General features: G+C 41.3%; 1 protein-coding gene across 1 annotated transcript in view; it reads left to right on the top strand.

The window, feature by feature from the left end:
• The first annotated feature begins 660 nt into the window (after nt 1-660).
• The window catches only part of POLQ (DNA polymerase theta), a 52,968-nt gene continuing 33,578 nt past the window's right edge, over nt 661-20,050 (top strand). The window contains exons 1-10 of the mRNA XM_041463917.1: nt 661-856; nt 3,832-3,849; nt 4,500-4,682; nt 5,403-5,533; nt 6,913-7,069; nt 10,980-11,088; nt 13,679-13,898; nt 15,734-15,878; nt 15,976-16,122; nt 17,846-18,058. Coding sequence (XP_041319851.1) covers nt 661-856; nt 3,832-3,849; nt 4,500-4,682; nt 5,403-5,533; nt 6,913-7,069; nt 10,980-11,088; nt 13,679-13,898; nt 15,734-15,878; nt 15,976-16,122; nt 17,846-18,058 — 1,519 coding nt within the window. The remainder of the gene's footprint in view (nt 857-3,831; nt 3,850-4,499; nt 4,683-5,402; nt 5,534-6,912; nt 7,070-10,979; nt 11,089-13,678; nt 13,899-15,733; nt 15,879-15,975; nt 16,123-17,845; nt 18,059-20,050) is intronic.

Below are 20,050 nucleotides of genomic sequence, written 5' to 3'. Positions count from 1 at the left end.
AGCTTTTCTGAGTGGGGTGTGGGTGTGGTGGGTGTGTGTTACCCAAAATAAAGCAATGGTGTCCAGAAGGAAATTACTGTGTGTGTTCATGCTCCTGCTTTCAATGTTTACCCTTTGCTGTCCTTATTTTTGGAAATCTCAGTATGCTTTCTTCAGTTGAAATGAAAAGCAACTTAGAAAAACCTTATTTTTTGATACAATGCTTCTTAATACTTTCTGTGGGTGATGGACAAAGACATGCATTCTTCGGATACTGCAGAATTTTCCTAGAACTGCTTCTCATATTCAAGTTGCTGAGGAGAGGTAAAACCAGTCCTAGTCTTTTAGAATCTGAAAAGCTCTTTTGGTGTCAGAGACATTAGAAACAGCAAACGAGGCCGTTTGTCCTTTGTGCCCTCTCCTGCAAGGTAAGCATTGTCGTGTTGAAGCACACCCTTCGTTGAATTGTCTGAGCCTTTCACCGCTACAGCGCGCGTACCGCGCGCTCGGAGCGCTGCCTCAGCAAGCCCGGTGTTTTTACACAGACAGCCCCTACTCTGCGCCGGCCGCGCGCCTCAGGCGTGCCGGGCTGCCCGGTTCCCTGCTCCCGCCCGTTCCCTGCTCCCGCCGGGGCCGCGGCCCGAGCCGCCCTCCCGCCGGCCGGGGCGGAGCCGGCTTTGAATGGCGCGGCGGGAAGATGGCGGCGGCACCGTTATCGGCCCGAGCGGTGCCGCCGCAGCCTCGGCCGCGGGGCTCGGCGGCGGTAGCTCCCTCACACCGGGGCGGGCCGTGCCGCCCGGCCCCGCCGCTCCCCGCCGCGCTGTGCTGAGCCCCCCGCCCGGCCTCGACCTCTCCCTGCGCCGCAGCGGCTCGGCAGGTACCGGCGTGGAGAGCGCAGCCCTTCCCTCCCATTCCCCTTCTTTCCCTTGCCGCCTCCCCTCGGTCGTGCAGCGCGGCGGGCCGGGATGCGCTGGGCCGGGGGAGCGGGGATGCCCGGGGGCAGCGGGGCGCTGCTGGACGGGGCCGGGGACCCTCCGAGCCTCTCCCGGCGCGGGGCCCTGGCGCTGCTCGGGCCGCGCTTCGCCCCTTCCTTTCCCTCTGGAGGGCAGCGGCTGCAGCCGAGGGACGTGCTTGTGTTAGCAGGGTGGTGATCGAGGGATTTCCTGCACTCCTCGCTGTGTAGTCGAGGAAGAAAACAAGAAAATGTGTATTCTGTGCGCGAGTCTGAGATGGGGGCATTCTGTGTGTCGTGTAACACCGGGCCTTGTTCTTGGCTTGGCCTCTAGGTGCTGCCATAATACAGCGATAGGTGTCGTCCGTCCTCCTTGGTGTAACAGCCAAGGTTTGTTTGCCTGCATTGAGAAATTGATCAAAGAATACATGTAGAATACAGAAATATGCACAGTATATTTCTGTATGCAATATACAAGATTTTGTATAAACATCTTGTGGCAAGGTGTCATATCAAGTGCTCCTGCTGCAAGACAGCTGCTTTAAGTGATGCTTCTAGATGCCATACAAAGATTTTACCAGCTTATTGTGCCCTTGAATCAAGAGAGAAATCAAGACATATACAGGATCGAGATTGTATACAACATCTTAAATCAAGACATTTACAAAGCATCTTGCAGTTTCATCTCTTTTGTGATTTTTCTGTAACTTTTTAAAGCACGTACATCTCTTGATCTCTTCTCCAGTCATGTCACATCTTCTCTGATGTGATTCTGTCACATCTTCTCTGATGTGATTATGCTCTGCAAGATACAATTTTGTCAATTTCTGCAAATGGAATGGAGCAAGGAAATGTACACATTTCCACAGTCAGCTCCCCAAAGACAATTCAGTAAGCAGCACTCCTGTGTTTAACTGGCCCCACACTCTGGAACGGTTTTCCTTCTGAGAAATCTAATACCTAATGCTTTTAACCAGCAATTTGTATCTTCCTAATTTTGACTGTTTCTTAGCATTGTTTTAGTAAATTAAAAAAAAGTTAGTATCACAGGTTTACTTCTGTACATAGATCTCTAAGCCACAAGTTTCCAAACACATCTTCAGTTCTAAAGATATTCTTCAAACAGCCGAATCACCTGATCCTTTAGTCATTCCATCTTTTACATAAAATTTGTTCGTTTGAACACTAGTGAAAAAGCTTGAGGTCCCATCACAGAGGGGTTTTTATGTTTCTGAATCTTAATTCTTGCCATATTAGTCACTGTATTTGATTTGCATGGCAAGGGGAGGGGGGGCTATAAGCTTCTGGTGGCTTCTGTGAGAAGCCATGAGAAGTTACATCTATGTTGGACAGAGCCAGTGCAGCCAGATCCAAGAGGGACCTGACACTGGCCAAGGCCATCAGCAATGGCAGCAGCCCCTGGGATAATGTATTTAAGAAGGGAGGAAAAAGCCTGTGCAATGGCACCTGCAGCTGGAGGAATGAGAATATGTGGTGGAAACAGCCTGCTGACACCAAGGTCAGTGAAGACGGAGTGGGAGGAGGTCCTTCAGGTGCTGGAGCAGAGATTTGCCTGCAGCCTGTGGTGAAGACCATGGTGAGGCATGCTGTCATCCACCTGTAGCCCATGGAGGTCCATGGTGGAGCAGAGATCCACCTTCAGCTCCTGGAGAACCCCATGCTGGAGGGAGTGGTTGCCTGAAGGGGGCTGTGGCCCTGTGGGAAGCCCACACTGAAGCAGGTTCTTGGCAGGACCTGTGTAGAGAGGAGCCCATGCTGGAGCAGGTTTGCTGGCAGGACTTGTGACCCCGTGGGGGACATGAACTGGAGAAGTTCATGGAGACTGTCTCCAGTAAGAAGGACCCCACACTGAAGCAGGGGAGGAGTGTGAGGAGCTCCTCTTTGAGGAGGAAGGAGCAACAGAGACAATGTGTGATGAACTGACTGGAACTCCCATTCCCTCCCCCCTTGTGCTGTTTGGGGGAAGGAAGTAGAGAAAATTGGGAGTACAGTTGAGCCTGAAAAGAAGGGAGGAGTAGGGGGTAAGGTGTTTTTAAGATTTTGCTTTATTTCTTATTATCCTACTCTGATTTGATTAGTAATAAGTTAATTATCCCCAAGTCAAGTGTTTTGCCTGTGATGGTAATTGGTGGGTGGTCTTTCCCTGTCCTTTTCTACACTCATGAACCTTTCATTGTATTTTGTCTCTCCTGTTCTGTTGAGGAGGGGAGTGACTTTGGGTAGCGCCTGGTGTCCAGCCAGGGTCAACTCGCTTTTCATTGTATTTTGTCTCTCCTGTTCTGTTGAGGAGGGGAATGACTTTGGGTAGCACTTGTGTCCAGCCAGGGTCAACTCACCACAGTCACAGTTTAGGATGGACAATTCTGGTCTCCTCTGAATTCCCCTTGGGAAGTCTGTCCTGCTTTGTAGCATATTTCTGTTTATGCACCCAATGGTGCATAAATTTTTGTTTAGTGTTTTATGGTACTTTGATTACACAAAGTGAAGCAAAGCTGTGTAGAAACTGATCATGCAGCAGTGACAGCCTAGACTGGGGTTAACCTCAAGGCAGCAGTTGAAATTTTTAGTGTGATGAGAGAAGAAATGCTGGCTGCTTATGCAGGCTGGTATTATTTATCTATCCTGCCCTTATGCTGTCAACAATGGTGGGAAATTTCTTTTAGAATTTTTTGAATGCACCAGTAGAAGAACGGGTGCAGTAGAGGCAGTACACACAATTACTTGGTTTTCATCTCAATTTGACAAGGTCTTTCACAAAATGCTTTTACAGGAACTATATATTTATGGGTGATAGGGGAGGCATTCCTGTGGATCAGAAACCTGAATGGAACAAAAAGCTTGATTTTTCTTAACGACTTGGAAAAACAGAGGAGAAGGAGAGGGAGGAGGCAGTGCCTGTAGTCAGCACAAAGTTGTTTAGGGTTACTAAGACAAGAAATAATCAGCAAGGAACTTAATTAAGCTAGAGGAACTGGCAGTGTTGTGAAGATGCTATCAGTGTTAATAAACTGAAATATGGCACACTGTACAGAGTACTAGCTCGAGCTGCTTGTTTGCTTTAGGTTGTGGTTTTCAGTCATCTGTAAAACAAAAAACACTGGGCAATTCTGTAATCAATGAGAACTAATGAAATTTCAGTAGCAGTAACTTCTTAAAAGGGAAATGGTGTGGGTGAGGACAAGATGGCAAATACATTGCAATGCTGTTACATTAATCACTGCTGAAGCTCTCTTTGACTATGTATTTGGTAATAATGGTTGCTCTGTCTCAAAAGCAAATACCAGGGCAAGAGTTTGGTGAAGGAATTAACTGAATGTGGAAAATCTTACAGGAGGAAAAATTGAAAAAAAAAAAGTCAGAAGATAAGAAAAATGGTGAACCATCCACACAAAATATTGAAAAATACAGGGCAGATAGTTAATTGCCTTTTCTTGCAATACAGCAGTCTGTAGAGAAGTTTGACATTTGGGTGTATAACCTGAATGACCTCAGATGCAAAGATGATACTTGACTTTTTAAATTTTGTTTTTATTTTCTCCTTCCAAAGGGCAATATCAGCAGGTAAATGTTCCTGAAGACCAAGCAGACAAGTTGCTCCTTGCAAGCTGGGGTCTTCCCAAAGCAGTTCTGGAGAAATACCACAGTCTGGGAGTAGTGCAGATGTTTGAATGGCAAGCAGAATGCCTGATGCTTGGACAAGTTCTGGAAGGGAAGAACCTCGTTTACTCAGGTATGCAAACGTCTGACAAAACCAGTTCCCCCCTAACTTTTCCAGTGCCATTTACAAGGACTTACTGGTGCTAAGACATTTGGATCTGACAGGTAGAAAGGTCAAGATCTTCTTGTGGAGACATCTTAAGATCTGTCCCATTTCTGTACCTCAAACTTGACTTAATGATCTCCTTTCCAGATGTGAAGAGAGACTTTTTGCCCCATTTTCTCTGTTGAAGTTCCTTTAGAAGTTGATGATGATGACTCTTTTTTATTATAGACTGTCAACTAGGAACTGAATGATAACAACAATTGAAGATATACGTACTTCTGAGAATGTTATTTACTATTTTTTTTTTCCAGTCCATTTATTGTTTTTCATCACATATTGTGTGTGGGGTGTGTGTGCAGAAGGGGAAGTAATGCAAAAGGAGAAGGAGGACTGGTGGACTAGAAATCTGTAGGAAATGACAGTTGGTTGTCTACCCTTTGTGGGAAAAAGGTTCTAGAGCAGCTGAGAGGATGAAGAACTTGGAAGAGAGGCGGCTGATTTTAGTCTTCTTGACTCTTTATAGGGGTGACTGCAAATGTGGTTGTGGGTGAGAGACATCAACTGAAGGGTCCCACCCCAAGTTCTCCAGTAACTGCTTTCTATGCTATATTTGTAATGCTTGTTCTTTGAATTTATTTTTTAAACTTTAAAAATTAATTAAACCCGCCCACCTTTTTATTTTTCAAGCTCCAACCAGTGCTGGAAAGACTCTGGTCGCAGAGTTGCTTATTTTGAAGCGAGTCCTGGAGACTCGTAAGAAAGCTCTTCTCATCCTTCCCTTTGTCTCTGTGGCCAAGGAGAAGAAATGTTACTTACAGGTAAGTAGCATTCAAGGAGAGTGAATTTATGGGTAACAGTTGTTGGGTCACATTTTTTACACAGAAATGCAAAAGTATGGATTTTGGGGGAAAAAAATTGCTGAGCTTTTTCAAAAAGAAGTTGTAGATAATTTAAAATTTGCTCTAAGGTTGAGATAAAAAAACTAAACTTTTAGCCAAAAAGGTAAACTTAGAAAATTTTACGAGGTCAATTAAAACATTTTATTTCAGCTTTGACTTTTAAAACATTGTTACTTGCATTTATTCACCAAGCTGATAATATATACAATTTAAATGAAATTTCTAACGAAAGATCATCTTAGGAAAAGTACAAAGGGAAGGTGTAAATGCTGTCCTAAGGATAAAAATATATTGTAGCTTTCCTTGGTGCATTCCACCACAATTTTGTGCATTTGATTTCATTTTGACTTTGCTAATTTTTTTTTTCTGCCAGAATATGGTTTCCTAGCCCCAACTATTAAAAAAAAACTGACAGTGGGAACACTCTTCAAGACATAAATATTTTTTCTTGAAAGACTTCAATATCAAACATTGTTGCCATTAGGTAGTGACAATGGCTAAAACCAAATCCAAACCCAGCAGGCATTTTTGTTACAGTTTCTACCAGTTAAGACAGTTTGCTGGTTCATTAACTGCGATGGTAGCTTAACTTTACAAATTGCTAGGAAATCCTACAAACTAAGTGCAAAAGCTGCTTTGAAGTGCTTGATAATGGAGACATGTTTTTGCTTTAATCTTGTAAAACTGGAGGACTATCAGTGCTCTGCTCTGCTACTCCTGGCAAGAGGTTTGGCCGTAGCTGCACATACTTGAAATCAAAGGGTGACCTACCTGTGAGGTGCAAATATTTGTATCTTTTGTTAATGCTGTGTGGGATATGTGAAAGAGAAGAAGTTACTGTTTCTTGGCTTTCAATGTGAGATGTGTCATCACTGTGTTTGGAGTTCCATTTTGGCTTTTGCCCAGGATTTCTCAAGAGGAAGGTGTCTTTTTACATAAGCCTTTTTTACTGATATTATAAACTGTTGCACTGTGTGTTCCCTAACATTTTTGATATTAGATCCTCTTATACATAGCAGGGTTCCTCATCTTTTACTCAGTTATGTACACTGTCTTGCAATGTGTACTCTGTGGCTTCTGCTTTGGAAATAAAAAATGACAGTGGAGAAAAGAAATGTCACTAACTGGCTGATATATGGCTTTAATCTGATTAGTTGGCATTAAAAGTACTAGAAATTGTAGATTTCTAGTAGAAATCTACACCTGTAGAGCGCGGGCTTTTATGTGATTCCAGCAGGCATTGGCCAGAAGTTCAGAGTTGTAACCTTGGCATGATATTCTTTATCCTTGGAAAACAGGCCCTCTTCCAGGAGGTGGATGTGAGAGTTGAAGGCTACATGGGAAGCATGGCTCCTGCTGGACGTTTCTCTGCTCTGGATGTTGCTGTCTGCACCATTGAGAAAGCCAATGGACTAATCAATAGGCTGATAGAAGAAAACAAAATGGACTCATTGGGTAAAATGCTACAGCTTGACCATTGTGGGGTTTACATATTCTGAGTACATGTGAAATCATAGGACACTTCAAATCTTCTGAGTTCTGTATGTGACACACACACCATATAGGAATATGCAGCAATTTTCTTCTTCCAGAGAACCTCTTATTTGGATTTAGGAGGACAGGCAGCACTGTTCCATGTAGCTCAGCAGCTGGGATGAGGAGGTACAAGCTGCAGGATTTAGTTTGTCTCAAATGGATGGCAATCTGCATTTAACAATAATTCCCATTGCTGGGAACTGTTCTCTAATTAATAAAACTGAATTAAAGTTCTGAGATATGTTTGAGTTCAGGAATGTGTTATGTTCGTTTGTTTTAGACAGAGATTGTGGAATCTAAGATCTATCTTCGTTTAGCTTGAGGAAGAGAAGGAATTACATTCTGTGCTCATCTGGATCCAGATAAGCAGAATGAATACATAGTGCTCCTCTGAGTAGGCATTTTGACTGGGAGAGCTGTGCCATTCATTTCTGTCTTGTTTGCTCAAAAACCCTCTGTCCTTGTAACATTGGCTTCTGGGTCACTGTGGCCCTGATGGCCACTAGATAATGAAAGTATTCATTAAGTACTGGGGATAAGATAAAAGCTGAAGAAGCCCAATGTTTCCAAGTACACTTGAGAGAGATGTGCTTTCTTAATCCAATCAAAAGTTTGTTATTCTCTTTTTCTCTCTGCTCCAGAAAGCTATACCCAGTTATGTTTTATACAGTAATCCTTCCCATCTTCACTCTGTCCTGTAACATAGCTGGGTGCTATTTTAAGGATATAAAAATAGATGAGGATCGAACTGCTCTGAGACCTCCACCTTTGAAACTGCTGTTCTGTGTGCATCTGGTATCATAATATTCTGCTGCATTGTGTACCAGAAGAGCTTTTTAGAGAGAAAATGGGAAATAAATCCTTGTAGTTTTTTTCAGAGTGTGAGATCATGGGATAACACATTCACACCTGGATCTATAGGGACTGAATCACCATGAATGCTTTAGAGATTGCCAGTGGGCTGGAAGATGAGTGGGTGACTGTTGTGCAGCATTTTAAACTCATTCAAATGAAGGCTCCTGCAGTCCAGCTCGATTCTTGAATGTATATCTTCATCCCTTCACTTGGAAGAAAACCTGTTATTTATTTCAATATACGGCTACTTTTTTTAAGGTTGTTTTGCTTGTTTAAACTAGGGTTAGTGTGATCCTGTGTCACCACACTGTACAAGTTGTACTGTCACCACAAGGCAGACAGTGGGGTCGGGATAAACAACTTTCTGTTGGCTTGTGTGCCTTGGAAGCATACTCAGAATATTAAAATGTATTGCTTAATGATATTATCTTTCAGAATCTAGAGATACACCAAATCCCTCTGGTTGGAACCTCCATTTCATCCCATGTTGTTGCACTTTCAAAGATTAATGTACTTGAGAGGAGTCGTTTAAATATAAGCAGCCAAGTGACTACAAGATTTGAGTTTGAAGTTGTGTTCTCAATACCAATTCCTCCTTAAGGCACAGTGTTTTTCCTTCACCATTTGAAAATACCTCTGCTGCAAACCTCCATTTCCCTTAAGCCCCAATATGACCGTGTAACAGAAATAAGGGCAAAATGTTTATTTTTTTCTTTATATGCTTCTCTGTCATTAATTTTAAAATTAATTTTGATTTTAAAAAGTCATTGTTATGTAGGAAATGGACAAGTTTTCTATTTGGAAGTAAATTTTCATAAAAGCTGTAAAATATGGGTATGAACTGAAAATGCCAGTTTAGCTGTCACCCAAAGGAAGCTTGTCTGAAACTGCAAGATTGTACCTTGTCTTCTAATTAATTCTAAATTTAGACCAGTTTGTAACAAGGGTGTTTTATCTTTTGAGATGAGTTATTGGAAGATGACTGCAATCCTGGCTGGATTCCATCTCAAGCTTGAGCTGTTCCTTTCATTGATGTCAACCCCATGCTGATAGCTCACGTTGCCTTTGGAAATCGTTGAGAGAAACTCAAATCCTCTGCCTGCCAGAGCTCTCTTTGCTGTATGAAGCAGTTAAAAGCAATGTTGTGTTGCTTATTATTATATAACATGTCAGTTTAGAACATCCAGGTACACAGGAGATGATGTTCCTCTTGTTCAGCCTCTTGACACTGATGTTAAAGAAATTTTTAGGAAAATGATTAGAGAAGAATCTTCTGCTTTCTCAGTGTGTCAGCTGGGAATGGATTTGTAATGTGCTGTTGTGATATTTGTTTCTTAATTTAAACTTGAAATTAAAATGTTACTAGTTGAATTATATTTAAAAAAACCAAGTCCTTCCTGCTTTTCATTCAGAACTTTTTAGTTTTAAACAGGATGGGGAATTAAAATAACCTAGTTATTCTACAGTAAACTTGTCTGGTAGCTCTCAGGTAGTTTTTAATAGGTTTTTTTTCAGCTGTCTTCTAGGGATACACCTAATTTGCAGACAGAAATAGCAGACTGAGTCTAGCCTCATTTTCAATACTTATGTGGTATGATGAAGGTTTGAAGTGACTTGCATGGATTTTACTTTGGTAGGTAACTGATTAAACTGTCCTGTCTGAGCTCTGGAAGAATTCAGGCAGATTGTTGTATGGGGAAGCAGGAAGAAGCTTTTTCTGGTAGCTGAACAAATATGTATTTGGTGACCAATGAATTGCCATTATTTACAAGCACAGAATAGAGGAAGTACAGGATGACAGAGGAGCTGGATGGGTGGGAGTTTGTAAAAGAGGCTGATGAAGCAGTGCAAAACTCTTTTCTAACTTAAGTGGCTTGAAAGAGAAGGAGGGAGAAAACAGACGGAGAGAGAAGGAACATATGTAGGAAGGAGAGAAAAAAAAGAAGGAAAAATAGCATTGAGACAGATAATGTAAGGTCACATTTGCCCTTAAGCTCCTGCTATTTTAGCTGTACCAGAAAGATATTACATAGCTGCACCAGGGAGGAAAAAAAATTCCACAGCAGCAGAGCTAATGGAGTGTGGTGCCCTCTGTGCCCTGCTTTTTTTGTTTAACCTTCCTTTATCCTACTCCATATCTCTGGAACCCTGTTAGCTGGCCAGAAATACAACATACTGCTGCTGGGATGTGTGCAGGAGGTGCACTGGGTCCCTGAGCAGTAGTGGCTCTGTGTTTTCTCCTCAGGGAACGCTCTAGTCTGGTCTGTTGTCTCCAGCTGCTGATATTCAGAAGCCTTTTTAGACATTAGTCTTTTAGATATTTCTACACACCTTAAAAATTTGATGGAGGTGGTTAATAGATTAAAATGTCATTTGCAGGAGGTAGGAGGGCAACAAAGCTGTCACATAAGGATTTTTTTTCATTAGAAAGCCAAAGTTAAATAGTAGAGCTTGTTCAGGTTTGGTTAACAAAGAGCAATTCAATAGGAAGCAGACTCTGCCAGTGTAATTACATCTGCTCTTGTTTTTTTTTCTGACACAACTACATTAGTAAAAAATGGTGTTTTTAACTAAGACAGTGATGTCAACAAATTTTTTTACTAGCTCATTTGGGTGATGGAATTTTCCTTTGCAGATACTCTAAAGCCTGAGGGTTTTTACTTGCAAGGAGGTTACAGTATAGATGCTGCAATACTGTTTTGTGTGGTGTCTAGACTAACAACTCAACCTATTTATTTTTATTTTTTAAAAGTTGATTGTGTGTGTGTATGTGTGGTTGTAGTAGGTGTGAAATGTCATGACATCTGTCATGATTTGTCTCTCTCAGTGACAGAAGGAAGCCATGGTGGTGTTGGTAAGCATAGATGGATTTGTGAATTTAAGTTTCAGTTCATGTGGAATGGGAAAAGATTGAGGCTATTTGCTCTTAGTTTGGAGGTTTGTCAGGTATGACCTGAGTGCTTTTCTTTATCAGGAGTGGTGGTTGTGGACGAGTTGCACATGCTGGGAGACTCTCATCGAGGATATCTGCTGGAACTCCTCCTGACCAAAGTGAGATATGTTACAGAGAAGGTAGCAAAAAGGTGAGTAGACTGAGATGTTTGTCTTTTAATGCTAAATAATTGATGACTCCAAATATTTGTTCTCTGTGTGAATGGAAACTTGGGTTAGCTCCAAGGTTTTTATGAGAGCGATGACCTAGACTATTTTGTTTATTAAGATCTCATCATAGCACTTTTCAGGAGCCTGCCATTGTAGTTAAACCCTCTTTTCCACATGGCATTCTGTTTGTGTGCTACCATGGGATTTATCCTCTCAGGAAAAGAAGTAAGGCTGAAGCTTTAATTTACTTCTTTAGTCTATTCTTTTTTTTTAACTTTGGATTTTTTAAAAACAGTTTTGCCCTGCCTAATTTTTCAGTGCTTCATGGAGTGGTGTAATTATCCTGCTGGAATGCTCTGGTGTGATGGAAGAGTGGGCAGGCTGTTAACTTGTGCATGGTGAATTGATCAGAAGGCTTAGAGGATATGTCAGCAGTCTGCTTAGTTAGCTCTGCTCAGGGTGAGCTCTGCTTTTGCTTATAACATGTGATAGCCTAGTGGTTGCATGCTTTCTTGCCTTTAGCAGAATTGATTTGACTCTGGGGAATAGATAAGATGTTTGAGAAGACCTCTAGAAGCTTTTAAGAATTCAGTATCTAGATCCTCAGCACTAAACTTCCAGCTGCTCCATAGTGCCCAAACACAGAAAAAAGGAAATGGAGGAGGTGGTGTAACCTTCTTAATCTTTATTGATGGTGCTGAGAGAAGAGTCAAAAGCAACTGTTTCCTTAGCACAGAAAGACAGATTTTGTCAGTTTTCTCTGCTGCTTCTTGTCTTGTGAATGGTACCAGTGCTGGGCTAAGCAGAGACCATCTATTTAGTTCTGGGGTTGCTGCCATTTCTACACTGTCTCTCCACTGGACATTTCACCCAGTATTTCCCATCATGATTTCCAGGAGCCAGCAGTGTTCCTGGTCTAATCACATCTGACTTCTCATATTCTCCCTATCAATCCTGGAAGCCAGTACACTTTGGAGCAGTGTGAGTGACTTTGCCACTCCTTTTCCCTTGGTTTATCAGGTAGCTGCAGCACAGGTGCAGGCTCACCCTCTGCTTTACTCCCTTGCATCGAGGAAGCAGGAAGGAGAAAACACTTGCCAGGGGAAAAAAGTACAGGTGCATCAAGGAATGTTCCTGGGAAGACACAGTGTTTCATCCTTCACCATGCAGGCATGCTAGGGCCCAGATTCTCTATCTCTCTGTCAGGATCAAGGTGACAGGGGTACCCTGTACCACTTCCTGACATGAAGGAAGTGGCTGCTAATTTTATTTTGGAATCCACTGGGTTCCTGGAGCTGAAGACCACATTTTCTCTCAAATGTCCTTCTTCCTCTCTGTTATTTAATGAACTTATACAAAGTCTTTAAACACTGTCCAGTCTGGCCAGTTATCAGAATGATCAGTGCCTGTCCCACTGAAGTACAAGCTGTGTCTTCACAGCAAGAAAATGTTCTCAGATGGCCATTGCCTGTGTGGGTGTCCATGCTTTTCCACGAGGTTTTTCAAGATGCAGGCAAAATTCTGCAGCAGATTTGTCTCCTCCTTAGTCACATAATATGCTGTAGAGCTAGAACTTCTTTAATCCTTGGAGGTCAGTAGTTGCCTTAGGGAGAAAAAGGTCTAAAGTTCCTCTAGGGACAAAAATCTGTAACCTTGATGGTGAAGCTGTACCAGCAAATGCTTAAAGAGCTTGGATAACAGAGAGTCTGCCTCTCCTCAGCTTCCTTATTTCTGTCTCATCAGTGACTGGCCTTTTAATACTACAGCTTCTGGGTAATCTTGTTTTCTCTGTCGTGTCTTTGCCAGGATTACCAGGGTCTTCTAAGAAGATTCAGGTTATTTCTGAGCTCTCAGTGATTTGTCAGACCTTTTTATTTTTTAGAGTCTCGATTTGTGGCTCAGTGCAATGCAAATGAGTACTTTTCAAACACAAGCTTAGAAGCATAAAAAAACCTATTGTGTGGATGTAAAAGCCTGAATTAGAATCTAAATTTGGGTATCTAAAATAACAGTTTGTGTTGTCAGGTTTGTTAGGAGTCCATTACTTCTCACTGTCTTTAGTGAAAGCTGTTGTTCAGCATTTTAGGAACAGAAGCTACTTACTTTGCTGTTCTTAGGGCTTTGGTTCCCAGATCTAGGAAGATATTGGTCTAATATTATTTGTCCTGAAATGGAAACAACTAGAAGTGTTTTAATTAAGGTATTTAAGCTTAGAAAGATTGCAGTGGAGATTGAGCCATTCCTTTATTTCCATGTTTTTGTTAGTGGCAAGGAACTAGTTGATCTTTGTTTTCAGTCTCTCCAAATATGCAGTCAATAAATACCTGTTGGCTACCTAAAAAAGGTTTAGGTTCAAATTAATTAAAAGCTGAATTATCTTGTTATCAGTGCATAACCTGACCTGTTTTTTAAGAGCAGAGTATAGCTTCTTTCTTTGTCAAGAAGTTGAAAAACTAGCTTTGCACTTGAGAGGCTGGAAGGAATTAGATCGAGCAGTTTTTTCTGAATTCCATTTTCCAGAACAGTAGCCTGTGTTGTCACTAACTTTCATTTTCTTTTAACCACTTCCAGACACACAAAGAGCACCAGTCCTGGTTTTGGTGGGATACAGATAGTAGGCATGAGTGCTACCCTCCCTAACCTGGGGCTCCTGGCCTCATGGTTAGATGCAGAGCTCTACTGTACAGATTTCCGCCCTGTGCCCCTCAAGGAGTGGGTGAAAATTGGCAGCAGCATATATGACTCCTCCATGAATTTAGTGCGAGAATTTCAGCCCAAGCTGCAACTGAAGGTAACAAAACTCTGAGCAGTGGCTTTGGGATAATGCCTTTGGTAGTGCTAAAGTTAAAAAGACAGCTCCTGGTATGTTTTTTTATTTATTTTTAAATAGATTACATTCTCAACTTTGTTGTTTACTTCATAGATTCATGCTCAAACTGAGAATAAAATTGGTATTTTTGTCTTCTCCTGACTTAAACAAAAAAAAAAACCCCAAAATACAAACTCGTGAAGGTATTGAAGACAAAGTTGACTTTGCAGTTATGTTGTTTCTGAGTACTTGACAGGTATAAAGAGTTTGAGTCTCCCTTTACCCCACCACTCTATCTTGTGTCTGGAAATCTACTTCCCTTTCATAAATGCAGGTAAGTATTTCCTGCTTAGGCCAAGGAATTTACACTCATAATTGGGAGAAAGTATTTGTATTAAAATCTGGTATTGAACCCGCTTATGTTAAACTGGTAAATGATCTAATTTTGACACTGATTGGAAGTCAGATGTCCATTCCAATTCTTCTGAATCTGTTTTCAGTAGTTAGTCCTTTTGCACACTTGAAAAGGATATGGAAAGTTAGGGGTAACATACTATAATGATTTCAAAGAACCAAATGGGTACAAGTGGGGAATTTGAGCTCTCTACTTGTAGGTCCTTTCCTGTGGAGTCTTTGAAGGGTAAATTTTCTCTCCAGTTATTTGAACTGCTTTGTATAATACTAGTGTAGTAGTTAGGCTATATGGGCTGAGTGGCAGCAATATTTTAGAAAGTTTTGCACTCCATTCTTGCTGTGCACAGGCATTCTCTTGTCAGTAGCATGGTGGAACAGCAGAGAAAAAGTATCCTGGGAACAAAAGGAAATGTTTTTCCACTAGAGCATTTGGAAATTAGTTTTTATGTGGTCATATTGAGAAGGTGATGTTGCATTTGGATATTTTTGAGACAGTTGCTTTGGATAGTTACTAAATTAAGCAAGCGAAAGAACTAAACTGTGCTTATGACTCAACGGTTTAAAGGAGTTGGCTTATTTTATAAGACTCGGGGATCTTGGGCTTAATATCTGTCACTGGACTTTCAGACTTCTGTGCCTCAGAAATAAAAGGGAACTCGATGACTTCACCATTTCAGCTGAATTTGGCTGATTCCTTGTGGAGAAGTTCCTGACATTGCTCCACTGTCTTCATTTGCATTTTAGTTCTTTTTATTTCATGCTGTATGCCTACATTTTTCTCTTCCTCCTTTGGCCTGCTTGCTACAAGAGAATCTGGCATAGCCAAGCATAACAGATCAATTGCAGGGACTCTCTTAAGATCTTAAAACCAAAAAAGCAAGCTGTAAACAGCAGGTTTTTGCATGAGCTTCTGTATAAGTATTCCTAAAAGCCTTCCACTGTGGTCTGAACACCTGCAGTCTTTGGTCAGCACTGCTTGCTGAGTGCTTCTTACTGGGGATGCTTAGACTGCTACATGTCATGCTTTTAGTTCAGACATCCAAGTTAACAAATGTTCCCTAGTTTAAGTAGAGGGGTTTTCCTTCAGGGCTCTTCCCTACTGGTGTTACCCATGATGTGGAGGTTGCAGTGATTTATTTGTGCACTGTGTGACCTTCATTCAGAAAAAGATTTCTGAAAGCAAGATGAAAAACATTGTATTCATGGGTAGGTCTAGAACTGCCCTCAACAATGTGGTCATACTAGTGCTTGGACTTCATAAAGCAAGACAAAAACTAAGAACAGTCATCCATGTTCTATGTTTGCTTCTCTTTCTGACTGGAAGTAGAAGATTACCTGCTGGGATACAGAGGGACAGCATTTACAGACCTCATTCAATCTGAATATATTTTATCTCAATTCAGGGAGATGAAGACCATATTGTGAGCCTGTGTTATGAGACTGTTTGTGGTGGCCATTCAGTCCTGCTCTTCTGTCCATCCAAGAACTGGTGTGAGAATCTGGCAGACATCATTGCCAGGGAGTTCTATGGTTTGCAGCAAACTGAGAGTAAGAGAAAAGTACTTAATAGAAGACTACTGTATACACAGTGCCTTTAATGAAAATTATTTTTTGTAGGAACTATAAAAATATTTTCTTTCTCAAGGTTCTGCAAAAAATTCAGCCATTGCTCCAGTTGTTGTGAACAGAGAAGGGATTGATGAGGTCCTGGATCAGTTAAAGCGTTCGATTTCAGGCCTGGACTCGGTGCTCCAGCGCACTTTGCCATGGGGAGTGGCATTTCATCATGCAGGTATTCCTGAATATCTTGGTCTTGAATTCAGTAATGGTTAAGTCATATGGGTGCTTTTTACTGCAGGTATCAGCAATTTATCAGTTGCTTTTTTAAGCATTTTGTAGCTTATGATTAAATAAGCTTTAAGAATCCCACAGTTACAGGCAAATTTGAAATTCTTTTGTTGTGGCTGAAGACTTTCATTCACAAATTGTTTTGCTACATCTTCTCTGTGTTGTGTTGGTGTCCTAGGGTGACATTATGATGCTTGTATCCCCAGACATCTGTTCTGTTTATGCTGGATATTATGTTCTGTGCCTTCAAGACTGGCTCTGAAAAGCGAGGTTTTGTTTTGTCAGCCTGCTCACTCCTGCACAGTCGGTGGGACACAGAGATGGGGCAGTACATAGTGCTGCTTTTGCTTTTTGCTTTTGCTTTGGCTTTTGCTTTTGCTCCTGCTTTTGCTCTTGCTTTTGCTTTTGCTTGTTAGTTAGTTTAGCTAGGCAGTCCAAATTTTTCCTTGGACTGTCTTTCTTTCCCTTTTCTTGGAACCATTCAAACCTGCTCCAGACTGGGACCTGGGAAACACCAAGAGTTTGCGCTTTGTGGCCTACAGCAGCTATCCCCAGCACCAGAGGGACTGATAACAGAGCAACCACTCCCAGGAAAGACTTGCTGAATTTGTCATCTTTTTCAGAGAGGTGAAGGAGTGTTGTCATCCAGTATTGTTCATTTTGTGTGCTGGGGGGTGTTTTCCCTGTTAAATAAACAGGTTCTTTCCACTTCTCTCTGAGGAATCCTTCCCGAACCGGTTGGGTGGAGGGGCCATGGGGTTTGCTTTCTGGAGGGGCCTCCTTTGGAGGTTATCTCCCAAATTTGCCCTAAACCAGGACAGTTGGATAACAGCAACTTCTGGAATACAACTTGCCTGGTCCTTTCTTTGTGAAATGGCTGAAAACTTAACTGATTTGCAGCTCCAGCATTTTCAAGTTGTTCCTAAAGCTGCCAGAGTATTTCAGAGCAATTTTCCTCAGCTTAATATTGAAATAAATGACTAAATAGAGGCAGTATAACAATAAAAATAAAAATGAAAGGAGCATGTGTTGTGAACACTTCTGCTTGGATTTTTTATTTTTTACTTAGGTAGGTAATACAGCATGTCACCTGTTGATTCACTGAGAGAAAAGACTGACTGGGAGAGAAAACAGTAGCTGTGGCATTGTTTACGTAGCATTGTTGTGTGGCATTGATTACGTGGGAGGAATAATCCCAAATGCTTATAGAATCTGTATTTCTTGCAAAATTGGCCTGAAGCCCTGAAGATAATGTAGAAAGATACATACTAGACCTGTAATGGAAATAATGAAGAAGGAGTCCAGGGTCAGGGTGGCAGACAAGTAAATCCTAGTTCCCTACTGTTTTCTCATTTTTTATTTTATTTCTTTATGTATTTACTTACAGTGCTTGTAAATATGCGGTACGTAGTTAATCTTGCCACAAGGTGTATAAGCACCTTGGAAAAGCTAGTATATCACTGTCAGTTGAATAATAAAAACTTAAGGGTGAAATTTCGCTTCACTTACCGGTCAGAAGTTAAATAAGGTAGTGTTGCAAGCCTGGTTCCTAGCACTGACTGGTGGATGTTCATCAAGTCTGTTCTTCCCTTGCTGGACAGCAACATTTTCAGCTCTTACATTCAGTCTCACCATCACAAGGGTCACTAAAAGCCACGTCTCCCCAGGTCTGACTTTTGACGAGCGGGACATCATTGAGGGAGCCTTTCGGCAGGGCCTGATCCGAGTCCTGGCCGCCACCTCCACGCTGTCGTCGGGAGTGAACCTGCCCGCGCGCCGTGTCGTCATCCGCACCCCCACCTTCGGTGGCAGGCTGCTGGACATCCTCACCTACAAGCAGATGGCTGGAAGGGCTGGCAGGAAAGGGGTAGACACAGAGGGTAAGCAGAGTCTTTATTGACATTCTGTCGGAGCAATGTTAACCTGATTAAATCCAGGGCAGTACTTGGCAATTAGGGACTAATCATGATGAATTCCTTCGGTGTGCTGTATGATTAGGTTAATCAAGATGAATTTGTTTGGTATTAATTTGTTTGGTATTAATGGAGTAGAAGTTGCAATTCCCAGGGGGTTGTTTTCACTGCCTGAGACTGACTTTGGTATTTATATGTCAGTTACTTCAGGAACAGGCTATTTTTGCCTTTGAATTGTTGTTAGCTTCTAAGGCTGTGTTGTTCATTTGCCTTAATTCTGTGACCCATGGTCAGTTGACTAAAATGTTTAGCATTGCAGTGAGAAAATTTGCAGTAAACTCTCATTGGATGGGCCTAAAATATAAGAAACACGTATAAAGTCTACAACCCTAATTTGACAAGCTTCTGTTGTCTGAAATTATGATTTAGATTTATTAAACTTAACCATCAATTTTATGGATCTTGAAAGTAGTAATGAGATAGAGACAGGGAAATACGAACAGTAGTTCACAGATAATATGGCACCTTCTTGCATACAGTGGCACTGATTGATGCTCAACAAAAATATCCTGCCTGTTATTTTAATTTGCAATGGAAATTTATCTTTGTCGATAATTGCAAAAAGCCACATTATGCAAGTATAAACACAGCAGAAAAGAAGAAGTTCAACAGATGCGGGAAGTGGGATTTGCCCTCCTGATTGTTTGATTGGTGCTTGCTGGAGCCCTATGTAAGCAGACTGTTCTTACATTTAGCTTTCTATTTTTGCCTGAGTAGCATAGCAACAGAGCATTTTGCGACCTATATCTCTGCGAGCTCTCCCTGTGCGTTCAAGGAAAGGGCAGCTGCAGGCTGGATTTTGAAATTTTCCAGACTTTCTCATTTGACTGTAGCAGGCAGGTGTAAAATTACATTATTCCTTGAAGTTTCTTCTTTTTCTCCTTCAAGTTACAATAATTAGTACCCTTTTTGACAGTTCTGATGTGACAGTTCTGATGTGTAAGCAGTTGATTTTATGCTGATGAGCTTCATGAATGTACCATTTTTTTCCACTCCACAGAGTCTTTTGGATGAGAACATAAAGCTATGTTGCCAGCTGCTACTCTGTCACAGAGTAGGGAGACTGGAGGACAGCAACTTCAGCTGGAAAAAGTGCCTTATGTGGATATGAAATTTAGCTGACAGACAAAAAGATAAATGCTGTTGGGTTGAATTCCTCCTCCACTCCCAACATTGTAGTTTTGGATTGTCTTACAATTTGGTTTTTTAATTTATTCTTCTTGATTTGATGGAAACTTAAAAATATAATTTTGGCGAGTGAAATGTGTTTCTTTTTGCATTCGTCAAAACTACCATTTTCCCAAGGAGAAATAGGTAAAGCTGAACAGAACCTAGAATTTAGTAGGGCCTTTGTTGGTTTTAATGGAGTTTTTTATGCCTGGATATCCAGAGTCTTCTGGTGTTTGTCTAGTCTGATGCTAACCTGGACCTCCCCTAGTATCTGAAATGCACAATAATGAATATTGGAACAGCTCAGTTCCTTTTTTTTTTAAATTTATTTTTACTAGATTGCAATTATTAGCTTTGAATTATCAGTGGCATCTTGGGAAAGTATCCCCCAAGTCTTGTAAAACTGTCAGATAATGTAGAGCTAAGTGGATCCAACTTCTGTTAGGTTTTCTTTTAGATACATCACTCTGAAAGAGTCAAAGGGAAGTCTTCAGAGGAAATTTCAGGTCATATCAGAACCCAAATACAAAATGAAGAGATGTTCTTTATTGCTAAAATAAAATAAGCTTTTCTTTCACAAAACAATGCTTTACAGGCAGTTTATCTTACCTACTCCCCAGTTCTGTCAAAAGTACGTGATCAACTGATACCAACATTTCACCTGGCAGGATTAAAAAAACAGAAGACACATCCTCTGAACATCATTTCATTCTGTAGTTAATATATATA

The sequence above is a fragment of the Pyrgilauda ruficollis genome, unplaced genomic scaffold, assembly GCF_017590135.1.
Source record: "Pyrgilauda ruficollis isolate IOZ18807 unplaced genomic scaffold, ASM1759013v1 scaffold17, whole genome shotgun sequence".
Classification (NCBI taxonomy): Eukaryota; Metazoa; Chordata; class Aves; order Passeriformes; family Passeridae; genus Pyrgilauda; species Pyrgilauda ruficollis.
This window is presented reverse-complemented; position numbering and strand designations above follow the sequence as displayed.